Source organism: Sapajus apella, unplaced genomic scaffold, assembly GCF_009761245.1.
Source record: "Sapajus apella isolate SASKATOON/1434 unplaced genomic scaffold, GSC_monkey_1.0 scaffold22, whole genome shotgun sequence".
Taxonomy (NCBI): Eukaryota; Metazoa; Chordata; class Mammalia; order Primates; family Cebidae; genus Sapajus; species Sapajus apella.
Window position 1 is genome coordinate 7,689,723 of NW_022436962.1, and position 23,097 is coordinate 7,712,819.

The 23,097-nt window shown below is 49.1% G+C and overlaps 1 protein-coding gene across 1 annotated transcript in view; it reads left to right on the forward strand.

Annotated features, from left to right (window-relative positions):
- SOX13 (SRY-box transcription factor 13) overlaps positions 1–23,097 on the forward strand; it is a 58,387-nt gene that overhangs the window by 23,350 nt on the left and 11,940 nt on the right. Inside the window, 4 exon segments of the mRNA XM_032288846.1 lie at positions 19,359–19,551; positions 19,554–19,586; positions 21,086–21,197; positions 21,284–21,370. Of these exon segments, the coding sequence (XP_032144737.1) occupies positions 19,360–19,551; positions 19,554–19,586; positions 21,086–21,197; positions 21,284–21,370 (424 nt within the window). The 5' untranslated portion in view covers position 19,359.

Below are 23,097 nucleotides of genomic sequence, written 5' to 3' on the forward strand. Positions count from 1 at the left end.
TTGGCTTATTTCAGTTAACATAACGTCTTCCAGATTTGTCTGCATTGTAGATGTGTCAAGATTGCCTTCCAGCTTAGGGCCAGTGACATTTCATTGCATGTATATATCATATTTTGTTGATCCGTTCATCCATTGATGGACACTTGAGTTGTTTCCCATTTTGGCTGTTGTGAGTAATATCACTATGAGTTTTTTGTCTTTTTTTTCACTATGAGTTTTGGGGATATATCCCCAAAAGTGGAATTGCTGGATCATATGGTAACTCTATGTCTAATTTTTTGAGGAGCCACCATCCTGTTTTTCTTTTCCTTTTCTTTCTTTCTCTCTCTCTTTCTTTCTTTTCTTTCTCTCTTTCTCTCCTTCTCTTTCTCTCTCTTCCTTTCTTTCTCTCTTTCTTTCTTTCCTTCCTCTCTCTCTCTCTCTCTTTTTTTTTTTTTTTATGAGACAGAGTCTCACTCTGTCTCTAGGCTGGAGTGCAGTGGTATGATCACAGCTCACTGTAGCATCAACCTCCTGGGCTCAAGCGATCCCCCGACCTTAGCCTCCCAAGTAGCTGGGGCCACAGTGCATGCAACCACGCCCAGTTTATTTATTTTTGAGGCAGAGTCTTGCTCTGTCCTCCAGGTAGGAGTGTAGTGGTGCGATGTTGGCTCACTGCCACCTCCACCTCCTGGGCTCAAGCAATTATCATGCATCAGCCTCCCAGTAGCTGGGATTACAGGCACCCGCCACCACACCCGGCTAATTTTGTATTTTTAGTAGAGATGGAGTTTCATTTCACCATGTTGGCCAGGCTGGTTTCAAACTCCTTGACTTCATAATCTGCCTGCCTCAGGCAGTGTTGAGATTATAGGCATGAGCCACCACGCCCACCTAATTTTTGTATTTTCTGTAGAGACGGGGTTTTGCTGTGTTGCCCAGGCATCTATCCTGTTCTTCATAGCAGCTACACCACTTTTCATTTTACATTTCCATCAGAAATTCTCTACATTCTTGCCAATTCTCCTCCTCCTTTTCTTCTTCTTTCTCCTTCTTCCTTTTCAGATAATAACCATCCTGTTAGGTGTGAAGTGAAATCCCATTGTGCTCTTTATCTTTGAAGAGGAAGTCAAAGCCTGAAAAACACTGATGGATGCTTCCACGTTGCAGAGGCCCTTGGGCCCAGGCTTTCTAGCCCTGTCCTAGCTTCCGTTCTGTGTCCTAAACCCCTTTTGCTATTTTGTCCCCAGCCCATCAAGAGAGGGCAGGTGGGGTCCACTAACTATTAGGGGCCCTGCCTTCCCTCCTGTCACAGCAGCAGAGTGGCTGTGACCTGGCAGAGGTGTTGGGAGGGTGGATGCCCATAGGGGTCGGGAGGGTTTCAGTAATGTGAAATTGAAAGAGTTGGCGGGACGAGGTGGCTCACGCCTATAATCCCAGCACTTTGGGGGGCCGAGGCGGGTGGATCACAAGGTCAAGAGATCGAGACCATCCCGGTCAACAAGGTGAAACCCCGTCTCTACTAAAAATGTAAAAATTATCCGGGCATGGTGGCACATGCCTGTAGTCCCAGCTACTCGGGAGGCTGAGGCAGGAGAATCGCTTGAACCCAGGAGGCGGAGGTTGCGGTGAGCAGAGATCGCGCCATTGCACTCCAACCTGGGTAACAAGAGCGAACCTATGTCAAAAAAAAAAAAAAAAAAAAGGAAAGAGTTTAATCATTTCAACCATGGGGCATGGGGATAAAGCAAATTATGGCACAGCCATAAAGTGGAAGATGAGCAACCATTAAGAATGGCTTTAAGAATCATTTTTAATATCCAGTTTTTGGCAACATGAAAACTGCTGAGTATTATTAAGTGGGAGAAAGTAAATAACATAAAAACTTACCTATGAATTTAATGATGAAAAAGAAAGCCACCTTCAAAAAAAATATTTCATAGAAATAGGCCAAATTGTTATCAGCGGCTACCTCCTGAACGGATGTGAAATGGGTCTGTCGCCCAGGCTGGAGTGCAGTGGCGCAATCTCGGCTCACTGCAACTTCTGCCTCCCGAGTTCAAGGGATTCTCCTGCCTCAGCCTCCTGAGTAGCTGGGACTATAGGTGTGTGCCACCACACCCAGCTAATTTTTTTTTTTTTGTATTTTTAGTAGAGATGGGGTTTTCACCGTGTTGGCCAGGACAGTCTTGATCTCCTGACCTTGTGAGCTGCCCGCCTTGACCTCCCGAAGTGCTGGGATTACAGGCGTGAGTGAGCCACTGCACCCGGCCTGTTTTCTTCTTATTTTTTTTTTTTTGAGACGGAGTTTCGCTCTTGTTACCCAGGCTGGAGTGCAATGGCGCGATCTCGGCTCACCGCAACCTCCGCCTCCTGAGTTCAGGCAATTCTCCTGCCTCAGCCTCCTGAGTAGCTGGGACTACAGGCACGCGCCACTATGCCCAGCTAATTTTTTGTAGTTTTAGTAGAGACGGGGTTTCACCATGTTGACCAGGATGGTCTTGATCTCTTGACCTTGTGATCCACCCACCTCGGCCTCCCGAAGTGCTGGGATTACAGGCGTGAGTGAGCCACTGCACCCGGCCTGTTTTCTTATTTTTTAAATTTTAATTTAATTTAATATTTTGAGACAGGGTCTTGCTCTGTTGACCAGGCTGGAGTGCAGTGGCGTGATCATGGTTCACTGCAGCCTCAACCTCCTAGGCTCAAGTGATCCTCCCACCTAAGCCTCCCTAGTACCTGGGACTGTAGTTGTGTGCCACCACAGCTGGCTAACCTTTTTGTATTTTTTGTAGAAATGGGATTTTGCCATGTTGCCTAGACTGATCTGGAACTCCTGAGCTCAAGCAATCCACCCGCCTCAGCCTCCCAAAGTGCTGGGATTGCAGGTGTGAGTTACCATCGCCCAACCTGTTTTATGTTCTAAATTTTGCAGATTGGCTGGACGTGGTGGCTCACAACTGTAATCCCAGAACTTTGGGAGGCTGAGGTGGGCAAATCACTTTAGCTCAGGAGTTCAAGACCAGCCTGACAAACATGGTAAAACCCCATCTCTACTAAAAATACAAAAATCAGCTGGGCGTGGTGGTGAGCACCTGTAATCCCAGCTACTTGGGAGGCTGAGGCAGGAGAATTCCTTGAGCCTGGGAGGCGGATCGATTGTAGTGGGCTGAGACAGTGCCACCATACTGCAGCCTGGGCGACAGAGTGAGACTCAAAAAAAAAATTTTTTTTTTTTTTTGCAGATTTTCTACAATAAGCACACACTCCTTTTATATTTAAGAAAAAAACTGATAAAATAAGAGTGACTGCAACTATCCATTAGGTGTATGTGTTGCCAGGGTCTGCTAAGTACTCAGCTCTGCTCGATGCTATTGAAAGTTCAGGAATGAATGCGAAGCCAAGAGGGAGGTGTGGGGATGGGTGGTGGGGAGGACTGGCCAGAAAACAGAGCGGTGATGAATATAAGGGAAGTCGGGGTCTGGACAGCCTGGTGGCCTCCAGAATGCTACCCCTTGTTCACAAAGAACCTCATTCACAGGGAAGATACTGTGGGTGGGACTCTGGCTTTGAGTCACCTTGTCTCTGCAAGTGGCGCAGGCAGGCTCCATTGAGCTCCTCACCCATGTTCACCTGGTCCCTTGGCATAGCTGGCAGGAGGGAGTGAAACCTGTAGCCTGTGAAACCAGGGGTTTTCCTGCTCCAGGTTTACTATTACTTCTTTTGCATCACTTGTACCAGGGCCAAGGGCCTGGTTCCCTTGACTTCCATCGTGGGAGCAGCACTAGCCCAGCAGAGGTGGGAGAGCGGAGTCTCCAGGAGATAACCTTCCCTGGCTCTTGGGAACTCTGACCAGTAGAAGAGAAGCCAGTATAATCCAGCACTTAAAAAAGAGCCTCATTAGCCAGTTTCTGGGTTCAGTTTTTTGGTTAGTAGTCACTGGCTATGACCTTGGGCAACGGCTCCTACTAGCTATTTCACAGGACTAATGAAACAATTAAAAGGCTAAATCCCTGTAGATTATACTTAGCATATGTGTAGTTGATTCCTATGGTCTGCTTGAGAGGTAGATTCTGATGCTAGACTGCGTGGGCTCAAATCATGTTAGTGTCTCAGTTTTTTTCTTTTCCTTTTTTTTTTTTTTTAAGACAGAGTCTTACTCTGTAGCTCAGGCTGAAGTGCAGTGGCATGATAATGGCTCACTACAGCCTCGACCTCCTGGGCTCAAGCCATCCTCCTGAGTAGCTTGGGCTACAGGCACGCCTCACCATGCCAGGCAAATTTTTGTGTATTTTGTAGAGGTGGGGTTTCATCACATTGCCCAGGCTGATCTCAAACTCTTGGGCTCTAGAGAGAGATTCTCCCACTTTGGCCTCCCAAAGTGCTGGGATTGCAAGTATGTGCCACTGCGCCCAGCTGGCATCTCCGTTTTTTCATCTGTGAATTGGAGATGATAATATTATCTACTTCAGGTGATTATTGTGGAGATTTTTTTTTTTTTTGGGATGGAGTCTCGCTCTGTTGCCCAGGCTAGAGTGCAGTGTCTCGATCTCAGCGCACCGCAACCTCCACCTCCCAGGTTCAAGTGATTTTCCTACCTCAGCCTCCTGAGTAGCTGGCACTACAGACGTGTGCAACCACACCCAGCTAAGTTTTTGTATTTTTAGTAGAGACAGGGTTTCACTGTGTGAGCCAGGTTGGTCTCTATCTCCTGATCTCGTGATCTGCCCACCTCAGCCTCCCAAAGTGCTGAGATTACAGGTGTGAGCCACCGTGCCTGGCTATATTGTGAAGATTAAATGAGTTAATATAAATAAAAGTGATTCAAAAAGTGCTTGGCACATAGTACATGCTCAATAAAAGTAAGCCATAGGCTGGGTGTGGTGGCTCATGTCTATAACCTCAGCATTTTGGGAGGCCAAGGCGGGAGGATAGCCAGAGTTCAAGACCAGTCTGGGCAACATAGCAAGACCCTGTTGCTACAAAAAATAAATTAGCTGGGCATGGTGGCATCCACCTGTAGTTCCAGCTACTTGGGAGGCTGAGGTGGGAGGATTGCTTGAGGCTGGGAGGTTGAGAGTCTGTAGTGAGCCATGATTGTGCCACTGTACTCCAGCCTGGGTGACCGCATGAGACCCCATCTCTAAAAAATAAAAAGTTAGCTATAATTGGGGTCTTTTGCCACATACCAGTGTGACTCAGCCAGTTTGTTGCTGACATCTGCCAATTGATCTGATTGTCTTAAGGAGCCCCAGTGGACTGATCAGTGCCCATGACTCCCTTGCTAAATAATCTTGAATGTCACCATTATTCATTTTATAATATTAGTATTGTGGGTTCCACATGTCAGGATCCCTCCCTGGGTCATATTTCATCTCACCCCTTTGCCAAGTCTTGATTGAGGTGGTCCTGCCTCTGTTTCCAAAGGGTGCTGGTGAAGGATATCAGAGTCCTGGGCAGACTGGGGTGAATGAAAGCTGTCTGCTTTGGGGACGTTTGATGAGCATCATAGATGAAAACAGACTATGCGACGCCTCTCCTCCCTTTGCTTCCCTGCCCTGTTGAAAAGGCGCCCAAACCAGGAAAAACAGCCACCCATGAAAAAAAGGGGACCATGAAAATAACAAAATGAAAGAAGAAATCTTGCTTTAGTGGCAGGCTTGGCTGACGATGGGGTGGATAACAGGAGGGAAATGCAGTCTTTGCAGAGAAAAAGAATGGAACACTTTGTTCACTGGAAGAATGAATGCTGCCGGAGGAAGAGCTGCTAAATTGGGGTGTCCGATGAGCAAGCTTGTGTTAGGGGAGCTGGTGGTGATTAGGCTTACATGAGGCACGAGTGCTGTCCCACCTAGAACTCCTGGAGTGGGGGACGCCGTAGACTTGAGTGGGCTGGGCCAACCGGAGGCCAGTGTACCAGTTTGGCCTGGGGGTCTTGGCCACCATGATCGCAGAGCAGCTGCTCACCTCCTCTGCCCAAGCTGAGAGCTAGAGGCTTGAACATCTCAGGGAGCCTTTAGACTTTCTCTCAGGGTATATATTTTTTTCTGGAGTCTTAGGGAGATAATCTCAGGGAGGAGAGGATGAGGCCAAAGTGTGTTTGCTATTTGCATGCTGGCCTTCTGCATTCAAGGCTGTGCTCCTGTTAACACTGCCTGGTGGCTTTTTGGGTGAATGAAATTTACCCAGAAATGTTATGCAGTACATGAAAGTCTTCCTTTCTTTTCTTTTTTTTTTTTTTTTGAGACAGAGTTTTGCTCTGTTGCTCAGGCTGGCGTGCGGTGGCACAATCTTGGCTCACTGCAACCTCCAACCCCCGGGTGCAAGCGATTCTCCTGCCTTAGCCTCCCAAGTGGCTGGGATTATACACACCCACCACCACATCTGGCTAATTTTTGTGTTTTTAGTAGAGATGGGATTTCACCATCTTGGTCAGGCTGGTCTCGAACTCCTGACCTCATGATCCACCCCCCTTGGCCTCCCAAAGTGTCAGGATTATAGGCGTGAGCCACTGTATCTGGTCAGAAGTCTTCCTCTCTTGTACCACTTATCCATCTGGATCGTGGACCCGTTTTCCCTGCCTCTGCAGTGAGTTGTGTAGCTGAGGTGGGAAGAGGGAGAGAAAGCTTTCCTGAGCCTTTGGGATCCCAGGATGCTGTGTGGAAGCGCCCACTTTGGGAGTGGGCTGTGGGCTCATAGATGCTGATATTTGAGGCTGATATTTGAAATGCATTTAGGAAGGGCCTTAGATGGCTGGGTGTGTTGGCTCACACCTGTAATCCCAGCACTTTGGGAGGCTGGGGCAGAAGGATCACATGAGGGAGTTCAAGACTAGCCTAGCCCAGGCAACATAGTGAGGCTCCATCTTTATTATTTAAAAAAAAAAAAAAGATGGCAGGGGGCCTTGGAAACATACTGGTTTGAGGCTGAGTGGTCTGGCTGGCAGAGGTTTCCTGGAAGCACAGTCCTTCATTCAGCCATCACAATACTAAGTGCCATTCTGCTTTGTGCCAGGCATTGTGCTAAGTATTTTCTATATAATAACTTGTCAGTTCTCCAGCAAGCATGAGAGGTAGGTATTGTTAGCCCCATTTCAGATAATGAATCTGAGGTGCGAAGAGGTTAAGGCTCAAGTATTCATTGGGCCACTTAGAGCCCGGTGGCTGCCCACTTTTCTACCCTTCACCTCCTAATCTAGATTACAATGACAAAATGCCCATTACAATTGTTCAGCACAGGCGTGTGCCAGGCCCTGGGCTTTGCCTGTGTTATCTGGTTACTCTTTGAAACCTCACGGGTGAGTATATATTACTACCGTCCCAGTTATTGGTAAAGGCAGGAGGATCATTTGAGCCCAGAGATTCAGGACCAGCCTGGGCAACATAATGAAGCTCAGAGAGTTAAACTAGTTGGCTAGTTAGGAGGGATGCTGGGTTTGAACCAATGCTGCGTGTCTTCCAGAGCATGATTTTACCACGTGCTGTGAAGGCTTAGTCTACGTGGCTTAGACTTGTCACCAAGCAGAAGGCAGTGCTGCCCAGCCCACCCCAGTACCGCTAGAAGGACTGTTTGGCAAAGGTGAGATTTCATCAGCCTGGTGGGAAAACACGGCTGTTTGCGCTTGTCCTTTCCCCTGTCTGTGGTCATCCCTGCAGTCCCCACCTTCCCCTCCCTGCAGAGTTGGCAAGAGACTGCAAGAGTTAATGGAACAGCACTTCACCCTCGTAGGCTCCAGAGGAAATGAGGGAGCTCATGAGTTCTGCGCAGCTTTTGTGTCATCAGCCGGGGAAGGGAAGGCACCGTGGCTTGGCCAGATAAGCGGTGGCGCTGCGAATGTGGGGCTTCCTTGGCAGATCTGTAGCCTTTCAGCCTGTTTGCCCTGTGGGGCACCTGCTGGGACTTCCAGGGTGGTTGGGGACATGAACAGAGCACTCAGAAAATTGACAGTCTAGGCTGGGGAGGGAGACTGCTCGGAACAGATGGAGGAGGACGAGGGTGATGGCCCCGTGCTCTGCAGGTGCACGTCTTCTTGTTTGATCATGTGGGGTAGGGGATGGCGGTGGGTCAGGGAGCAAACACTTTTTTGATTTTCACAAACACCGTCATATTTAGTCTTCTGGATAACGCTACAAGGTAGGTATTATTTGTTCCATTTTCAAGACAGGGAAACTGAAACTTCCCCATGGCCACACATCCAGTGGTATATAATAGAGCCAGTCTTCAGACACAGGTCCATGAGACAAAGTCCTTTTTCCATTAACCACACCAGGATGCCTCCCGGGAATGCTGGGTCATCACACCAACCCACCTGCCTCCAGAAGAGCTGGGCTGCCTGGGGTGGAGAATAGGGTGTGAGTCCTGCTTCCTGTTGCTATGGGGTTAGGGAGGAGAGGGACACCTTCCTGCTTTACTCTCTCTCTCTCTTTTTTTTTTTTGAGACAGAGTCTCACTCTGTCTCCCAGGATTGGAGTGCAGTGGCATGATCTCAGCTAACTGCAACCTCTGCCTCCCGGGTTCAAGCGATTCTCCTGCTTCAGCCTCCTGAGTAGCTGGGATTACAGGCGCACACCACCATGCCTGGCTAATTTTTGTATTATTAGTAGAGACACGGTTTCACCATATTGGCCAGGCTGGTGTCGAACTCCTGACCTTGTGATCTGCCTACCTCGGCTTCCCAAAGTGCTGGGGTTATAGGTGTGAGCCACCGCGCCTGGCCATGGGGCTTCTTCTCTTTACTCTCTTCCCTGAACATATATTCTGTACCAGATTCTATAATTATACCTTATCTTTTACTCACAAAATAGTTCTTGGAATCTCTATTTCACACATGAAGAAATTGAGGTTTTGAGAGGTTTAGTCTTTTCCCCAAGTTCCCAGAGCGTCCTGGGTTTCTTTTGACTAAGTTTTCCTTGGCCACGACTCCAGTCAAAAACAACTGGAATCCTATAAGAGGTGAAGACCGTGGCCATTCTATCTTTGCTGGACCAGAGCCTGTTATTTCGGGCCGAGGAGAGTGGCCAGGACATCAGCTGATAAATGAAAGGATGTGGATTTGGACATTAGTGAGGCCTGAGTTCAGATGCCACTTCTGCTGGGCCCTGGGTAGGACGTTCCGGCCCCCTGAGCCTTAGTCTTTGTAGTGTTCTTGTGAGGATGAGCAGGGAAGCGAAGGCAGAGCCCTGTGCTTAGTGCTTGCAGCCAAGTAAGTGCCGTGCCATGCATGCTTGCTTTTTGCCTCTCATTCTTTTGGTCAGTATTCAGGGCTGTCCCCCAAGAGACCTTTCACAGGGCCAGTCAGCCTCAGCTGCACAGTTTCTGCATCTGCCTTCCCGAGGCTGGGCACTGTCCCTGCAGGAAGCCAGATGTGCTCACCTGTCCAGGACAAAGGCTTGGCCTTGCCGTTGGGAGACAGGGTGAGGCCTGCCGCTGCCTTCTAGCCCTGGTGGGGTGCAGGAGAACCTGAAGACAGGCTTGGGTCCTGGAGACACTGTTGACCTCTTCTCCACGTGGGGCCTTCTGGAGGCACACATCACACTGGGAGCCTCAACAGCTCTTTCAAGCAGTCCCGTCTGGGTTGGGAGAAGACTCAGGTGCCTCCGAGGCCCGAGGACCAGGTGGGAACATCACAGCTGCAGTCTCTCCCTGGCCACTGCTTTCCTTTGTGCCCATGGGCCAGGGTCAGGCTGAGTCCCGGCAGCCGCAGAACCTCAGGCTGGACTGGGATTCTGTGCCAGAGGTGCTTCGGGGAAGCCGCCTCTTCTCCCAGGCTCTGGAGCTTACCCAGCCTCTGTTTGATGCTGGCCACTCTACCAGGTGAATGCCACCACCTTGGCCAGCCTGGAAAGAGCCAAAGGACTGGGAGTGTTGGCTGTGGCCCCCCTGAGCTGGGCTAGACCGGACCGGGCTGTGCCCTGGACTGGATACCCCCCAGGGCCCACAGAGGCTGAAAAGGGAGAGAGGGACTCTCAGGAAAGCTTTGTCCCAAGCCTGCAGCCAGTCCAGCTCCCAGCTCTGAGTAAACATTAGAGATAGGATCGGGTGTAGCCAGGAAGGGTGGCAGGGTGTGGTCTGTTAGAAGAATGGCAGGATGTGGCACCGGGGCACTGTTCTGGGCACCCACGCCTTGGGCTATTGTTTAGGGCAGCCTGAGGTTCTCAGCTCTCTGGGGCTTTCAGAGGAAGTGGCATTCCCATGGGACTCAAGGCCTGCCCCACCCCTGCTGCATGGATCTCTTTCCCTGGCGATGCCCCTTGGCACCACCCTCTCAGGGCAAGCTTGGGAGTGGGAGCCAGCAGTGGAGGGGGCTTAGGGTGTGCCCGGCAGGGAAGTGTGGCCATTGGCCCTCTTGGAGGGTCTGCTTGTCTGTTCAGGCTTCCTGTACCCCAGGGTCTGAGTCACCCGTCATGCTACGATGACTGGAATTTATCTCTATCTTTATCTTCATCTAGATATTTTTTTGCGGGGTGGGAAGGCTGTCGTTGTGGAGGGAGGAAGGGCTGACAGTAAAAACTCCTTTGATTCCAATCCAACAGGGTCGGTCGTTGACTGGTTAGAAGAGGAAGTGGCTGGTGATTTGTTTTGTGCAGAAAGGGGCTAGGTGTGTGTGCGCCTGTGGGTGGGTGGGGGTCAGAGGGGCCGGGACAGGGCTGGTTGTGGGGAGGAGAAGGAAGAGGATCGGCACCTGCAGCAGGCTTTGTTATATAAGGGCCATGCTTTGAACCACTCTGCCTCCGTGGAGGTGGGTGCCTCTCTACACCTTGTCCCAAGTGCTGGATTTGGGGGCCCTCGGGCCTGGCAGGCACCAGCTCAGAGACTCAAGGCTCTGCGTGTCAAGGGTGAAGATGGCTGGAGCTCTCTCCTCTTAGAGGCCTTCACTTCTTAAGGATGCTCACTGGGTGAGATAAGACCAAGGTGGAAGAAGGACGGAAGAGGGATTGTGAGGTAGGTTCCTGAGAAGGAAGGGAGGCAGAGCAGAGATGCTGCCCAGTGTCCCAGCCGGCTGAAGCCTTCTGACGCTATATAGTTTTTTGTTCTGTTTTGTGCACCCAGGCTGCAGTGCAGTGGTGAAATCTCAGCTCACTGCCACCTCCGCCTCCTGGTTTGAGCAATTCTCCTGCCTCAGCTTCCCGAGTAGCTGGGATTACAGGTGTGCACCACCACGCTCAGCTAATTTTGTATTTTTAGTAGAGATGGGGTTTCTCCATGTTGGTCATGCTGATCTTGAACTCCCAACCTCAGGTGATCCACCCGCCTTGGCCTCCCAAAGCGCTGGATCAGGCATGAGCCACCATGCCCGGCCATTCTATATAGTCTTGAAGCAATGCTGCCCAGCAAGCTGTGTGAACCCGATAGCCCCTGACCTTGGTTTCTCTGTTTATAAAATGTGTTAAGGTTGAGCAGGAGAAGAGACTGGGCACGTAGGAGCACTTCCACCCAAGCGAGAGGCTGACGGGCCACCCTGTGGACTTGTGGTCTCTGACCAGGACCAAGGCATTGGACTGGGGTGGAAACTGAGGGAGCCCAGTAACTCCCGTATCCTGTGGACGCAGGGTTCTTTGGCTTCTGGGCATTTTGGGAGAGTGGAGTTTGAGGTTACCTTCTGAGGAGCCACATGGAAAATCACTGAAGCAAGGAGCATGCTGTGTAATGAGGGAGTAAAGGAACTGGAGGGACTGTTTTAGTCTCTAGAAAGTCTAAAGGGAACTTAAGGGAGGACTCCAGCGGGGTCTTTACATCTAAAAAGTATGGAAAATGTTTCTTATCTGACTTAAGGTAAAAAGAAAAGGAAATGGACTCGCTTTGCTGCTGGGGATATTTAGGTAACTCATAGGAAGAATTTAGACTCAAGGAAGAGGCAGAAGAGGATAATTGGGTTTGGGAGAAAAACCTGAGAGGGCAGGAGCTAATAGTCCTGACAGAACCCGTCATCTGTTAAGGATCCGGGCCTGCTTTGTGCTGTGCTGCTGAACTTTCTGTCACTCTCTCATCAGCCTAAGAATATTTACTGAGCTGGGTGTGGTGGCTCATGCCTATAATCCCAGCACTTTAGGAGGCTGAGGTGGGCAGATCACCTGAGGTGGGGAGTTCGAGACCAGCCTGACCAGCATAGAGAAAGCCCGTCTGTACTAAAAATACAAAATTAGCTGGGCATGGTGGCATATGCCTGTGATCCCAGCTATTTGGGAGGCTGAGGCAGGAGAATTGCCAGAACCCGGGAGGCAGAGGTTGCAGTGAGCCAAAATCGTGCCATTGCCCTCCAGCCTGGACAACAAGAGCAAAACTTAGTCTCAAAAAAAAAAAAAAAAGAATATTTATTGAGCACCTACTATGTTTCAGGCACTGTGTTAGGCACTGGAGCTACAGTGATGATCAGAAACAGGTATATTTTTGGCTACCGGATGACTCCAAAATAATTTTTTTTTTTTTTTTTTTTTTTAGCCTCCTGGGTTCAAGTGATTCTCCTGCCTCGGCCTCCCAAGTAGCTGGAATTATAGCGCACCACCACGCCGGGCTAATTTTGTATTTTTACTAGAGTCAGGGTTTCACCATGTTAGTCAGGCTAGTCTCAAGCTCTTGACCTCAGGAAAGTGCTGGGATTATAGCCGTGAGCCGCCGTGCACGGCAACTCCGAAATAAATTAAGCACGTAAAGGTATCATTACCAAACGTGATAAGTACTTTGAAGGTTGAGCTCAAAGTGCCATGAGAATGTAAAATAGGGACTCTGATAGGGTTTGGGTTGTTAACGGGAGATTCATCTCTTCATGTTGAGGCTCTTTTTTTTTTGAGATGGAGGAATCTCGCTCTGCCGCCCAGGCTGGAGTGCAGTGGCGCGATCTCGGCTCACTGTAACCTCCGCCTTCCGGGTTGAAGTGATTCTCCTGCCTCAGCCTCCCGAGTAGCTGAGACTACAGGCGTCTACCACCATGCCCAGCTAATTTTTTATATTTTTAGCAGAGATGGGTTTTCACCATATTGATCAGGCTGGTCTCGAACTACTGACCTTGTGATCCACCTGCCTCCGCCTCCCAAAGTGCTGGGATTATAGACGTGAGTGTCTGCGCCCGGCCCATGTTGAGGTTCTTACTCCCATTTTACTGAAGAGGAAATGGGCTCAGAGAGGTTAAGTTACTTGCCCAAGGTTGAACCGCAATGAACGGTCAGAGTTGGGATTCAAATATACCCAAATCTGTCTGACCATAGAAGCTCTTCTCTCAATCACTTGACTCGCAGAACATCCTGGACTGCACACAACTTATAGAGTAGATATTCACCCTGTATTATTTAATTTTTATGGACACCACTGGGATATGGGTTATTGTGCCCATTGTATGGCTAAGGAGACAGGCTAAGAGTGGTTAATTAACTTGCCTAGGTTCACACAAGTCAGCCTGTGGCAGGACAGGAATTTAAACCCAGATTGTTGAACTCAAACCCTGTGGGTCTTCCAGGCTGTCCCCTGACTCCCTCCAGGACCCTCATTTTACAGACACAGCTTGCAGGGATGAAGCAAACTGTGCAGAGACCCTCAGCTGCAGAGGGGCAGAGCAGTGAGCCCATAAGGACCGCTCTCCTTCCAGCTCGCTCCCCCTCCAGCCTTATCTAGTTGATTATGGGACTGCCGCTGTCCTCTCTGGGATGGTTAGGGTCCGGAGCCTCACACTGATGAACGTCACAGAGACACCTGTGTCTCTCTGGGCCACGGCAGGCTGAGGTTCGGTTTCCTCAAGACCAGTCAGGGCAGGGAAAGCAGCTGCTCTTCTCAAGCAGGCCTGTGCTTGGGGAGGCGGAGAGGGAGGTGAAAGAGGTACCCAAGGACCCTCTCCCCAAAGGTGAGACCCAGCAGGTGCTCCCCAGTGGGGGCGGGGTGGCATTACGCCTGGGCTGTTGCCCTTTCATAGACAAGTGGGCCCAGAGGATACCAACTGAGGGCCAGTGCCCAGCACCTGCAGTTGAGCCAGACACCTGTGCAGACGGAAGGGCCTGTCTGGGCAGGGTGATCTGGTGGGCATCCAGCCCTAGTGAACAGACTGATACCTCTAAGCCTGCTTGGCTGGTCACCAGGAGCCACTGTCTTTGTGCTGGAGGCCAGGGTAGGCCACTGAGAGGTCCAGGAGACAGGTTCCTTAATACAAGGGTGATCCCTGGTACCTGGCTGGAGGGACTGTGGGGGCTACGTGTGTAGAAGCTCAGAGGGAGGAGGTGTCTTAGTGCACTGCTGTCCAACAGAAATATAATGGCAACTACATGTGTCATATTTGCTAGTAGCTATATTAGAAAGTACAAAAAGAAGTATGTGAAATGAAATTTTTTTTTTTTTTTTTTGAGACAGAGTCTAGCTGTGTCGCCCAGGCTGGAATGCAGTGGCGCAATCTTGGCTCACTGCAACCTCTGCCTCCTGGGTTCAAGCGATTCTCCTGCTTCAGCCTCCTGAGTAGTTGGGATTACCGGGGCTCGCCGCCATGCCTGGCTAATTTTCTGTATTTTTAGTAGAGACGGGGTTTCACTGTGTTGGCCAGGCTGGTCGAGAACTCCTGACCTTGTGATCCGTCCGTCTCAGCCTCCCAAGGTGCTGGGATTACAAGCATGAGCCACCACGCCTGGCCCGAAATTAATTTTAATAATGTATTTTTATCTAACCCAACTTATCCAAAAAGAATTTCAACTTGTAATCAGTAACCATTATTAATGAGATATTTTACATTCTATTCTGTGTACCAAGCTTTCGAAACCTGGGGTGTGTTTTCTGCCCACGCACATTTCTGTTGGGACTGGCTGCATTATAAGTGCTTAGGAGCCACATGTGGCAAGTGGCTGCAATCTTGGGCCGTGCACTCGTAGGGTTAATTAGGACAGATGATGACCTCCTCTGCCTCCACCATCAGCTCCGGGGATGGGTGGTCATTCACCATCCCCTACTGGGGAGATCTTGGTTGGGCCTTTGTGTCCTGCTCATCTGACCATGCTCCCGGAGGCTGTGGCTGCTGCTGGGATATCTGGGCTGCAGTGGGAAGGCTTTGAGGTAGGAGCTGGAAGCCGCTGAAGTTGGGACAGAATGAAGGAGAGACCCTGAGGACCCAAGTCCGGACCGGTGGCTGGCCTGCGCCCGCGGTGGGTGTGAGTGAGGTGGCACGGAGCCCACGGATCAGAGGCCCACAGGCCCGCATTGTGCGCCTGTCACACTTCCTTTGGCTTTATTGCTTTTGTCCAACACCCTATTGTCTGGCTTCCTTTTGTCCCCCATTCAGTGCTGCTGCCTTTTATTTTCCAGCCAGCCTGGTTGTTTTCATTTCTTTTGTCTGAAGTTCCTGAGAGGAAGGTTTTATTTTCAGCGGTTTGATTAATTCACAGCTTGAGCCCAGGGTTTGTTTGTTATGTAATTGCTGCCTTCGGCTTTAGGATAAAACCCCCTCCCCGACTGCGCCCACTCCCACTTCTCTCCCCCCTTGCTCTCGGCCTGGCTCTGAGCCCCTCCCAGTGCCCGGATGGGCTGAGCCGCCTGCTTCCTGGACGTTCTCCAGGCCCCCGGGCTGTAGGAGGGGACCCCAGGGTGAGCTGGGCTGGGGTCTCTTCTCTTCTCTGCATCTAGGTGGGATGGGGCTGTCGTTCTTATAGTCAGGGAGGCCCCTCTCTGCAGTGCCCTGTCCTGGGAGCCAGCCCCTGGGAAATCCTACACTTTGAAAGTGGGTGAGTAGGAGGGTCTGGTCGGATCAGCAGGTTGGCATCAAATCAAATACACATGCATTGATGCGCTGCCTGCCAAGTGACGTCGCGGTCAGCGACCGACCACATGTAGGATGGTGGTCCCGCAAGGTTCTACCTCCAAACGTCCAAAGATAGGAAAGCTACAGCAAAAATACAGTGGTAGAACTGTATTTTTGCTGTAGCTTTCCTATCTTTGGACGTTTGGATACACAAATGCCATTCCATTGCAATTGCGTACAGTACTCAGTACAATAACACACTGGACAGGTTTGTGCCCAGGAGCAATAGGCTGTACCATACAGCCTAGGCGTGTAGCAGGCTGTACCAGCTAGGTTTGTGTAAATATACTCTGCGAGGTTTGAGTAACAAAGAAGTTGCCTGGTGATGCATTTCTCAGAACACGCCATGCTATTAAGTGATGTAGGACTGTACACAGTTACAGTCAGCCCGCTGTATCTGAGACGGTTGATTCCAGGACCCCTGAAGGCACCAAAATGTGCAGATGTTCAAGTCCCTGATAGAGAATGGCACAGTATTTGCATATAACCTGTGCACATCCTCCCGTATACCTTGGTTTTTAATTATTGTTGTTATTATTTTTGAGATAGGGTCTCACTCTGTCACCCAGGCTGAAGTATGGTGACTTAATCTTGGCAGCTTCAAACTCCTGGCTCCAAGCGAATCCTCCAACCGCAGCCTCCCCAGTAGCTAGGACTACAGGTGCATGCCATCACGCCTAGCTAATTTTAATATTCTTTTGTAGAGACAGGGTCTTGCTATGTTGCCCCGGCTAGTGGGCATCTACAAAAAAAAAAAAAAAAAAGCAATACTCCTGGCTTCAAGCAATCAAGCAATCCTCCCGCATCAGCCTCCCAAAGTGTTGAGATTACAGGCATGAACCACTGAGTCTCTAGATTTATAATACCTAATATAATGTACATCTTATGTAAATAGTTGTTGCACAATATTGTCTAGTGAATAATAGCAAGGCTACATGTTCAGTACAGATGAAATTGATTTTTTAAATATTTTTGATCTGAGGTTGGTTGAATCCATGGATGTGGCACCTATGAATACAGAGGGCTGACTGAATATATTTTATTCCATTATAACGCTTGCTTATTTAAAATACTGTACATGTACTCTATTATATACAATGCATGTTTCATTTTATGTAACAAACATTTTACAGAGTTGATGCAATCTATACCAATGCATCCATACAGAGTTGATGCAATATTTAAATACCATATTGCTTTAAGGGATTTTTTTACTGTACAGATATTTTTACTATATCTGATTTTAGCCTTACATACCTCCCCTAAACATTAATCCCCAAGCAAAAAAAAAAAATAATAAAAACAATTTATTTAATAGTGCTTTTCTAACTAGTGCATCTCAAACTCACCTGGAGAGCTGGTTAAACCCGATCCCTGGCCTAACTCGCAGAGATTCTGATTTGTGGGTAGGACCCAAGACTTTGCCTCTCAAACAAGCCCCCAAGGCCTGCTGAAGCTGTTGGTCCTCATACTGCATTCCAACTAGCAGTGGTTTAACAAACACCAGGTCATGTGATGGTATTTGGAAATGTAATAAACAACAAAACACCAGATCAGTGCTTACTGGTCCCACGAACTGTTCTAAGTACCATATAAATATCAACTCCTAGTCCTCACGGCCACCCTATAGAGTAGGGACTCTTATCATGCTCATTTTATAGGTGAAGAAATGTGAAGTGTAGAGCAGATAAGCAATTTGTCCTCGGTCTCTGGGCTAGTCAGTAGCTGAGGCAGGACCCATACGTAGCTGGAACTTGCTTTGTGTTCCCACTGGAATCCAGTCTCTGGATGTGTGCCCCAGTGACTTTGAAGGAGAGGCATCTGCTGCTCCTCCCAAGCCTGGCGTGACCCCTGGAAACCACTCTCTGAGATCCTGTGATTGCTTGGCTCCTCAGATGTCCCAGGCAGTGATGTGACACGAAAGGAACAGCAGGTGCAGAGTCTCAGGAGGGTCTGCAAGGAATACCAGCTACTTAAACCAGAAACTGCAAACTCAAATGCCTATGATGGCCAGACTCTAAATGAGAGATTCTAGCTAGATATTATAAAATATTTTTCGATTTTTTTTTTTTTTTTAGACATAGTCTTGCTGTGTCATCCAGGCTGGAGTGCAATGGCATGATCTCCGCTCACTGCAACCTCAGCCTCCCAGGTTCAAGCAATTCTCCTGCCTCAGCCTCCTGAATAGCTGAGATTACAGGTGCATGCCAGCATGCCCGGATAATTTTTATATTTTTAGTAGAGGTGGGGTTTCACCATGTTGGCCCAGCTGATCTCGAACTCTTGACCTCAGGTGATCCGCCCACCTCAGCCTCCCAAAGTGTTGGGATTACAGGCGAGAGCCTCTGCACCCGGCCAGAAAATATTTTTCTTAAAGCCACTCATCTCAGCCTGTTATTCTCACCCCCAAACCCTGCTTTTTTTTTTTTTTTTTTTTTTTTTTAAAGAGATGGAGGTCTCACTGTGTTGCCCAGACTGGCCTCAAACACCTGACCTCAAGTGATGCCCCTGCCTCAGCCTCTTGAGTAACTGGGATTACAGGCATGAACCACCATATGTGGCTATTTCTCCCCTTTTGATAGATGCATGAAATAAGAAAAGAAATGGTTTACTTTTACCTTGTCTCCAACATAAGAAGAAGACTGTATGTCTCATAAATAGAAGAATATATGTTCTATGTAGTTGATACTTGGTTTCCGTTTTGGGGAGCAGGAGGCGTATAGAGGCTGAGGTAGACGGGTCTGTCCATAAGAAACACCCACTACTCAGTTCCAGCCAATTTTTGTCACCACAATTGAACTAGAAGTTCAAATCTGGATTTTTATGTGCTGTCTCTTGACTTCTAAGTTTTGATAACTAATTATAAAAATGCATTTGTAGGCTGGGCGCAGTGGCTTATGCCTGTAATTCCAGCACTTTGGGAGGCCGAGGCAGGCAAATCACCTGAGAGGTCAGGAGTAAAAGACCAGCCTGGCCAACGTGGTGAAACCCCGTCTCTGCTATAAATATAAAAATTAGCCTGGCATGGTGGCAATTGCCTGTAATAGCTACTCGGGAGGCTGAGGCAGGAGAATCGCTTGAACTCCAGAGGCAGATGTTGCAGTGAGCCGAGATTATGCCACTGCACTCCAGCCTGGGTGACAGAGTGAGACTCTGACTCAAAAAAAAAATGCATTTGTATACATACAAACATGCACAGACCTATACTCGTGCACACACACACACACACACACACTCACACACACACACACACTTTTCAACTCTGTTGAGCTCAGAAACTGCCAGTCAGGATCTGGCCTGGTGAGTTGGGCCCACCAGTCCACTAGTCCCATAGACCCAGCATTAAACAGGCAGGGCGTGAGGAAGGGTGGGCCCACTCTTCTCTAGAACTTTTTGTTTAAAAAATGAAAACCAAAACAAAAAACGTGAGGGCCACAAGAGCCTGTGCTGATTTTTCTGTGGGTTCACAAGTAGGCTTGCACTCTCTGTGAGTGTGCCCGTGTGAGGGGCTCCAGGAGGCACTTGGGTGGGGTGAGGGAGCAAACGGTAGGGTCACTGCCTCTGGGCAGAAGTTTACGACTGGAGACTCACCTCAGCTCATTCTGTCCCTCCCCAGGATGTCCATGAGGAGCCCCATCTCTGCCCAGCTGGCCCTGGATGGCGTTGGCACCATGGTGAACTGCACCATCAAGTCAGAGGAGAAGAAGGAGCCTTGCCACGAGGCCCCCCAGGGCTCAGCCACTGCCGCTGAACCTCAGCCTGGAGACCCAGCCCGGGACTCCCAGGATGGTGCTGACCCCCGAGCTCCAGCCCAGGTGCCCAGCACTTTTTCAGGGGCTACTGGGTCAGTGTCCCCACTCTGCCTCCGTCCTCACACGCATGCGACGTCCCTGGCCTCTCCTAGGCTGGGCAGGTCCACAACCCTAGATGACAGCAGATACAGGCAGAAATGGTGATCATAGGAGTAAGACGCTGTGTAGGGGAGCAGGGAGGCACTGCCAAGTTCAGACTGAGGCCAGAAGCCAGGTCACCTATCAGAGCAGGACCTGGACTCAGGCCCGCACTCACTCACTCACTTGCTTGATAGTGACTATTCACCTATGTGTGACCCAGTCCTTGCTTCTGAGGACTAGATGGGGAGATGGGACACACATGCTAAAAGTCTAGCTTTAAAGTAATCTACAAGATTTTTCAGGTTGTTTAGGGAAATCAATCTGATTGCCCAAGCAAGAATCAGGTCATTGCTAAAGATGATACGGTTCTTTACTCTTAAAACAAGAGAATGGGCTGAACTCGGTGGCTCACGTCTGTAATCCCAGCACTTTAGGAGGCTGAGGCGGGCAGATCACGAGGTCAGAAGATCCAGACCGTCCTGGCCAAGATGGCGAAACCCTGTCTCTACAAAAAATTAGCCGGGTGTGGTGGCTCACGCCTGTAGTCCCAGCTACTTGGGAGGCTGAGGCAGAAGAATCACTTGAACCAGGGAGGTGGAGGTTGCAGTGAGCTGAGATTGCGCCATTGCACTCCAGCCTGGTGACAGAGCCAGACTTCGTCTCAAAAAAACAAACAAAACAAACCAACAAAAGAAGAGGATTGAGCCACACGATTAATAAGGATTCTTGCTCCTCCTAAAAATTCTATTATTTCACATAGGAGATGTAAAAAGGGAATATATAATTAAAATTCAAACAAGTAAAAATGAGGAGAGTTACAGGCTCTAAGAAGGAATCCAGCCTGGAGGAGGGGGTTTCGGGGTGGGGGCATTGGTGATCAAGGAAGACTTCCCGGAGAAGTAGAGCCTCAAGCTAGGCCTTAAAGGATGAGGAGGACTTTGATGAGAAGAGGAGTGAGGCAGGCAGTGGGGAGTGTGAGTAACTTGCCAGCCCCTGCCTGCTCCCCATGCAGCCCCGCTGGTGTAGTGGGTGTGTGGAAGGGAGTAACAACTAACAGCTTACTTTTGGCCCCTGATTGCAATGGCAAACCTCATTCACATGCATTAACGCCCTTGATCCCAGCAACAATCCTGTAACAGAGGAGGTATTAATATTTCTATTTTCAAAAGAGGGAAGTCAGGTTCAGAGCAGTTCAGGGACTTGTGTGGGATCAAGCAACTTGTGAGTCACTAAGCCTGGACTGAAACGCAGGTCTTTTGTTTTGAAATCTTTTGTTCTTTTCCTGAGCAAAGGTCCAGCAGGTGGAGGACAAAGGGGCCTAGCAGGTGGAGAAGTAGGACTTAAGCAGGGTTGGGATCTCTCAGGATACACATCTTTGAGGTGCCCAGCCCTCCCCGCAGCCTGTCCCCTTCTCTTGGGGGTGACAGTGACAATTCAGCATGTCTTACAGGACTGTAGCTCTCCAGAGGGTAATGGGTCCCCAGAACCCAAGAGACCAGGAGCGTCGGAGGCTGCCTCTGGAAGTCAGGAGAAGCTGGACTTCAACCGAAATTTGAAAGAAGGTAGGATGTCTGCTTTAGTTAGAGGCAGAGTCCTGGGGCAGGGAGGTGTTAGGACAGTTATTCCTCACCCCTTTGCTGTCTTCCAGTGGTGCCAGCCATCGAGAAGCTGTTGTCCAGTGACTGGAAGGAGAGGTTCCTCGGAAGGAACTCTATGGAAGCCAAAGATGTCAAAGGTGGAGGCCTGTAGGGGGTTGGGGAAGTGTTTGAACTCCATCTCTCTTCTCCTGGCCTGGCCGTGCAGCCTGGCTCTGTAGGGCGGTTCTTGTTACCCTCATACCTATCCTGTGCCATCTGGCTCCTGCCTGGCCTTAGGTGTCATCACCATCCCTCACTTGGGGGCCCCAAGCATTAGGTCTGATTCCTCCCATGCAGGAGAGGCCTGGTAGGAATCAAATTCCATGGCTATGAATCTGGGCTCTCACCAGGCACCCTTGTGACTTCAGGCATGTCATTGCCACTTCCCAGGTCTAACTGCAAAATAAGCAGAAAGTTTCCTTTCACTCTAATTAATTCTAAGTCAGTGGGACTTCACTAAGTGAACGAGAAGTGGTTATTAACGGGCTGCTGCTTGGATTCCTTAGAGTGATTTTTTTTTTTTTTTTGAGATAGGGTCTCCCTGTGTCGCCCAGGCTGGAGTGCAGTGGCACAATCTTGGCTCACTGCAGCTTAAACCTCCTGAGTGATCCTCCCATCTCAGCCTCCTGAGTAGCTAGGGCCATAGGCACCTGCCACCAAGCCAGGCTAATTATTTATTTTATTATTATTTTTTGAAGGCAGAGTCTTGCTGTATCCCCTAGGCTGGAGTGCAGTGGCTCCATCTCAGCTCACTGCAACCTCCACCTCCCAGGTTCAAGCAATTCTCCCGCCTCAGTCTCCTGAGTAGCTGGGATTTCAGGTGCCTGCTACCGTGACAGACTAATTTTTGTATTTTTGGTAGAGACAGGGTTTTGCCATGTTGGCCAGGCTGATCTCAAACTCCTGACCTCAGGTGATCCACCCGTCTCGGCCTCCCAAAGTGCTGGGATTACAGGCGTGAGCCACCGTGCCCGGCCAATTTTTATACTTTTTGTAAAAAGAGATGAGGTCTTACCATGTTGCTTAGGCTGGTCTCAAACTCCTGGGCTCAAGCAATCCTTCCACGTTGGCATCTCAAATTGCTGGGATTACAGGCATGAGCCACCGACCGCACCCAGCCAGAATGACCATTTTTGCATTGTCCTGGATCACATCCACAGAGATAAAACCATACAGATACCCAGGCTCCACCCCTACCTGCTGAATGGGAACCCCATGGTATGGTAAGGGCCTGGCCATCTCTATTTCTCGAAGGATCCCTGAGTGATTTCTGATGTGGAAAAAAGAAGTCTGTGGCCAGGCACTCAGGAATAAACTGCTACATCAGACAGGAGCTAAACTGGAGGTCAGGGATACGCTAACATTTATTGGTTCAGGACCCTGTGCCAGATCCTGGAGGAAGAGCTTTGCATATATTAACTTGTGTGTGTGTGTGTGTGTGTGTGTGTACATATATATATTATATATATACACAATATATATATACATATATATTATATATACATACGTGTATATATACATATATAAATACATATAAATTTATAGAAAATTCTCTATAAATATATATACATATATATACATATATGTATATATACACATGTATATATGTGTGTGTGTATATATATATATAATATATGTATATATATATATTTATAGAGACAGGATTTCACCGTGTTGATCAAGCTAGTCTTGAACTCCTGACAGATGATCCACCGGCTTTGACCTTCCAAAGTGCTGGGATTACAGGCGTGAGCCACCATGTCCTGCCTCTATTAGCTCATTTATCCCTCACTGTAACCCTCTGAAGTGACTATTACACCCACTT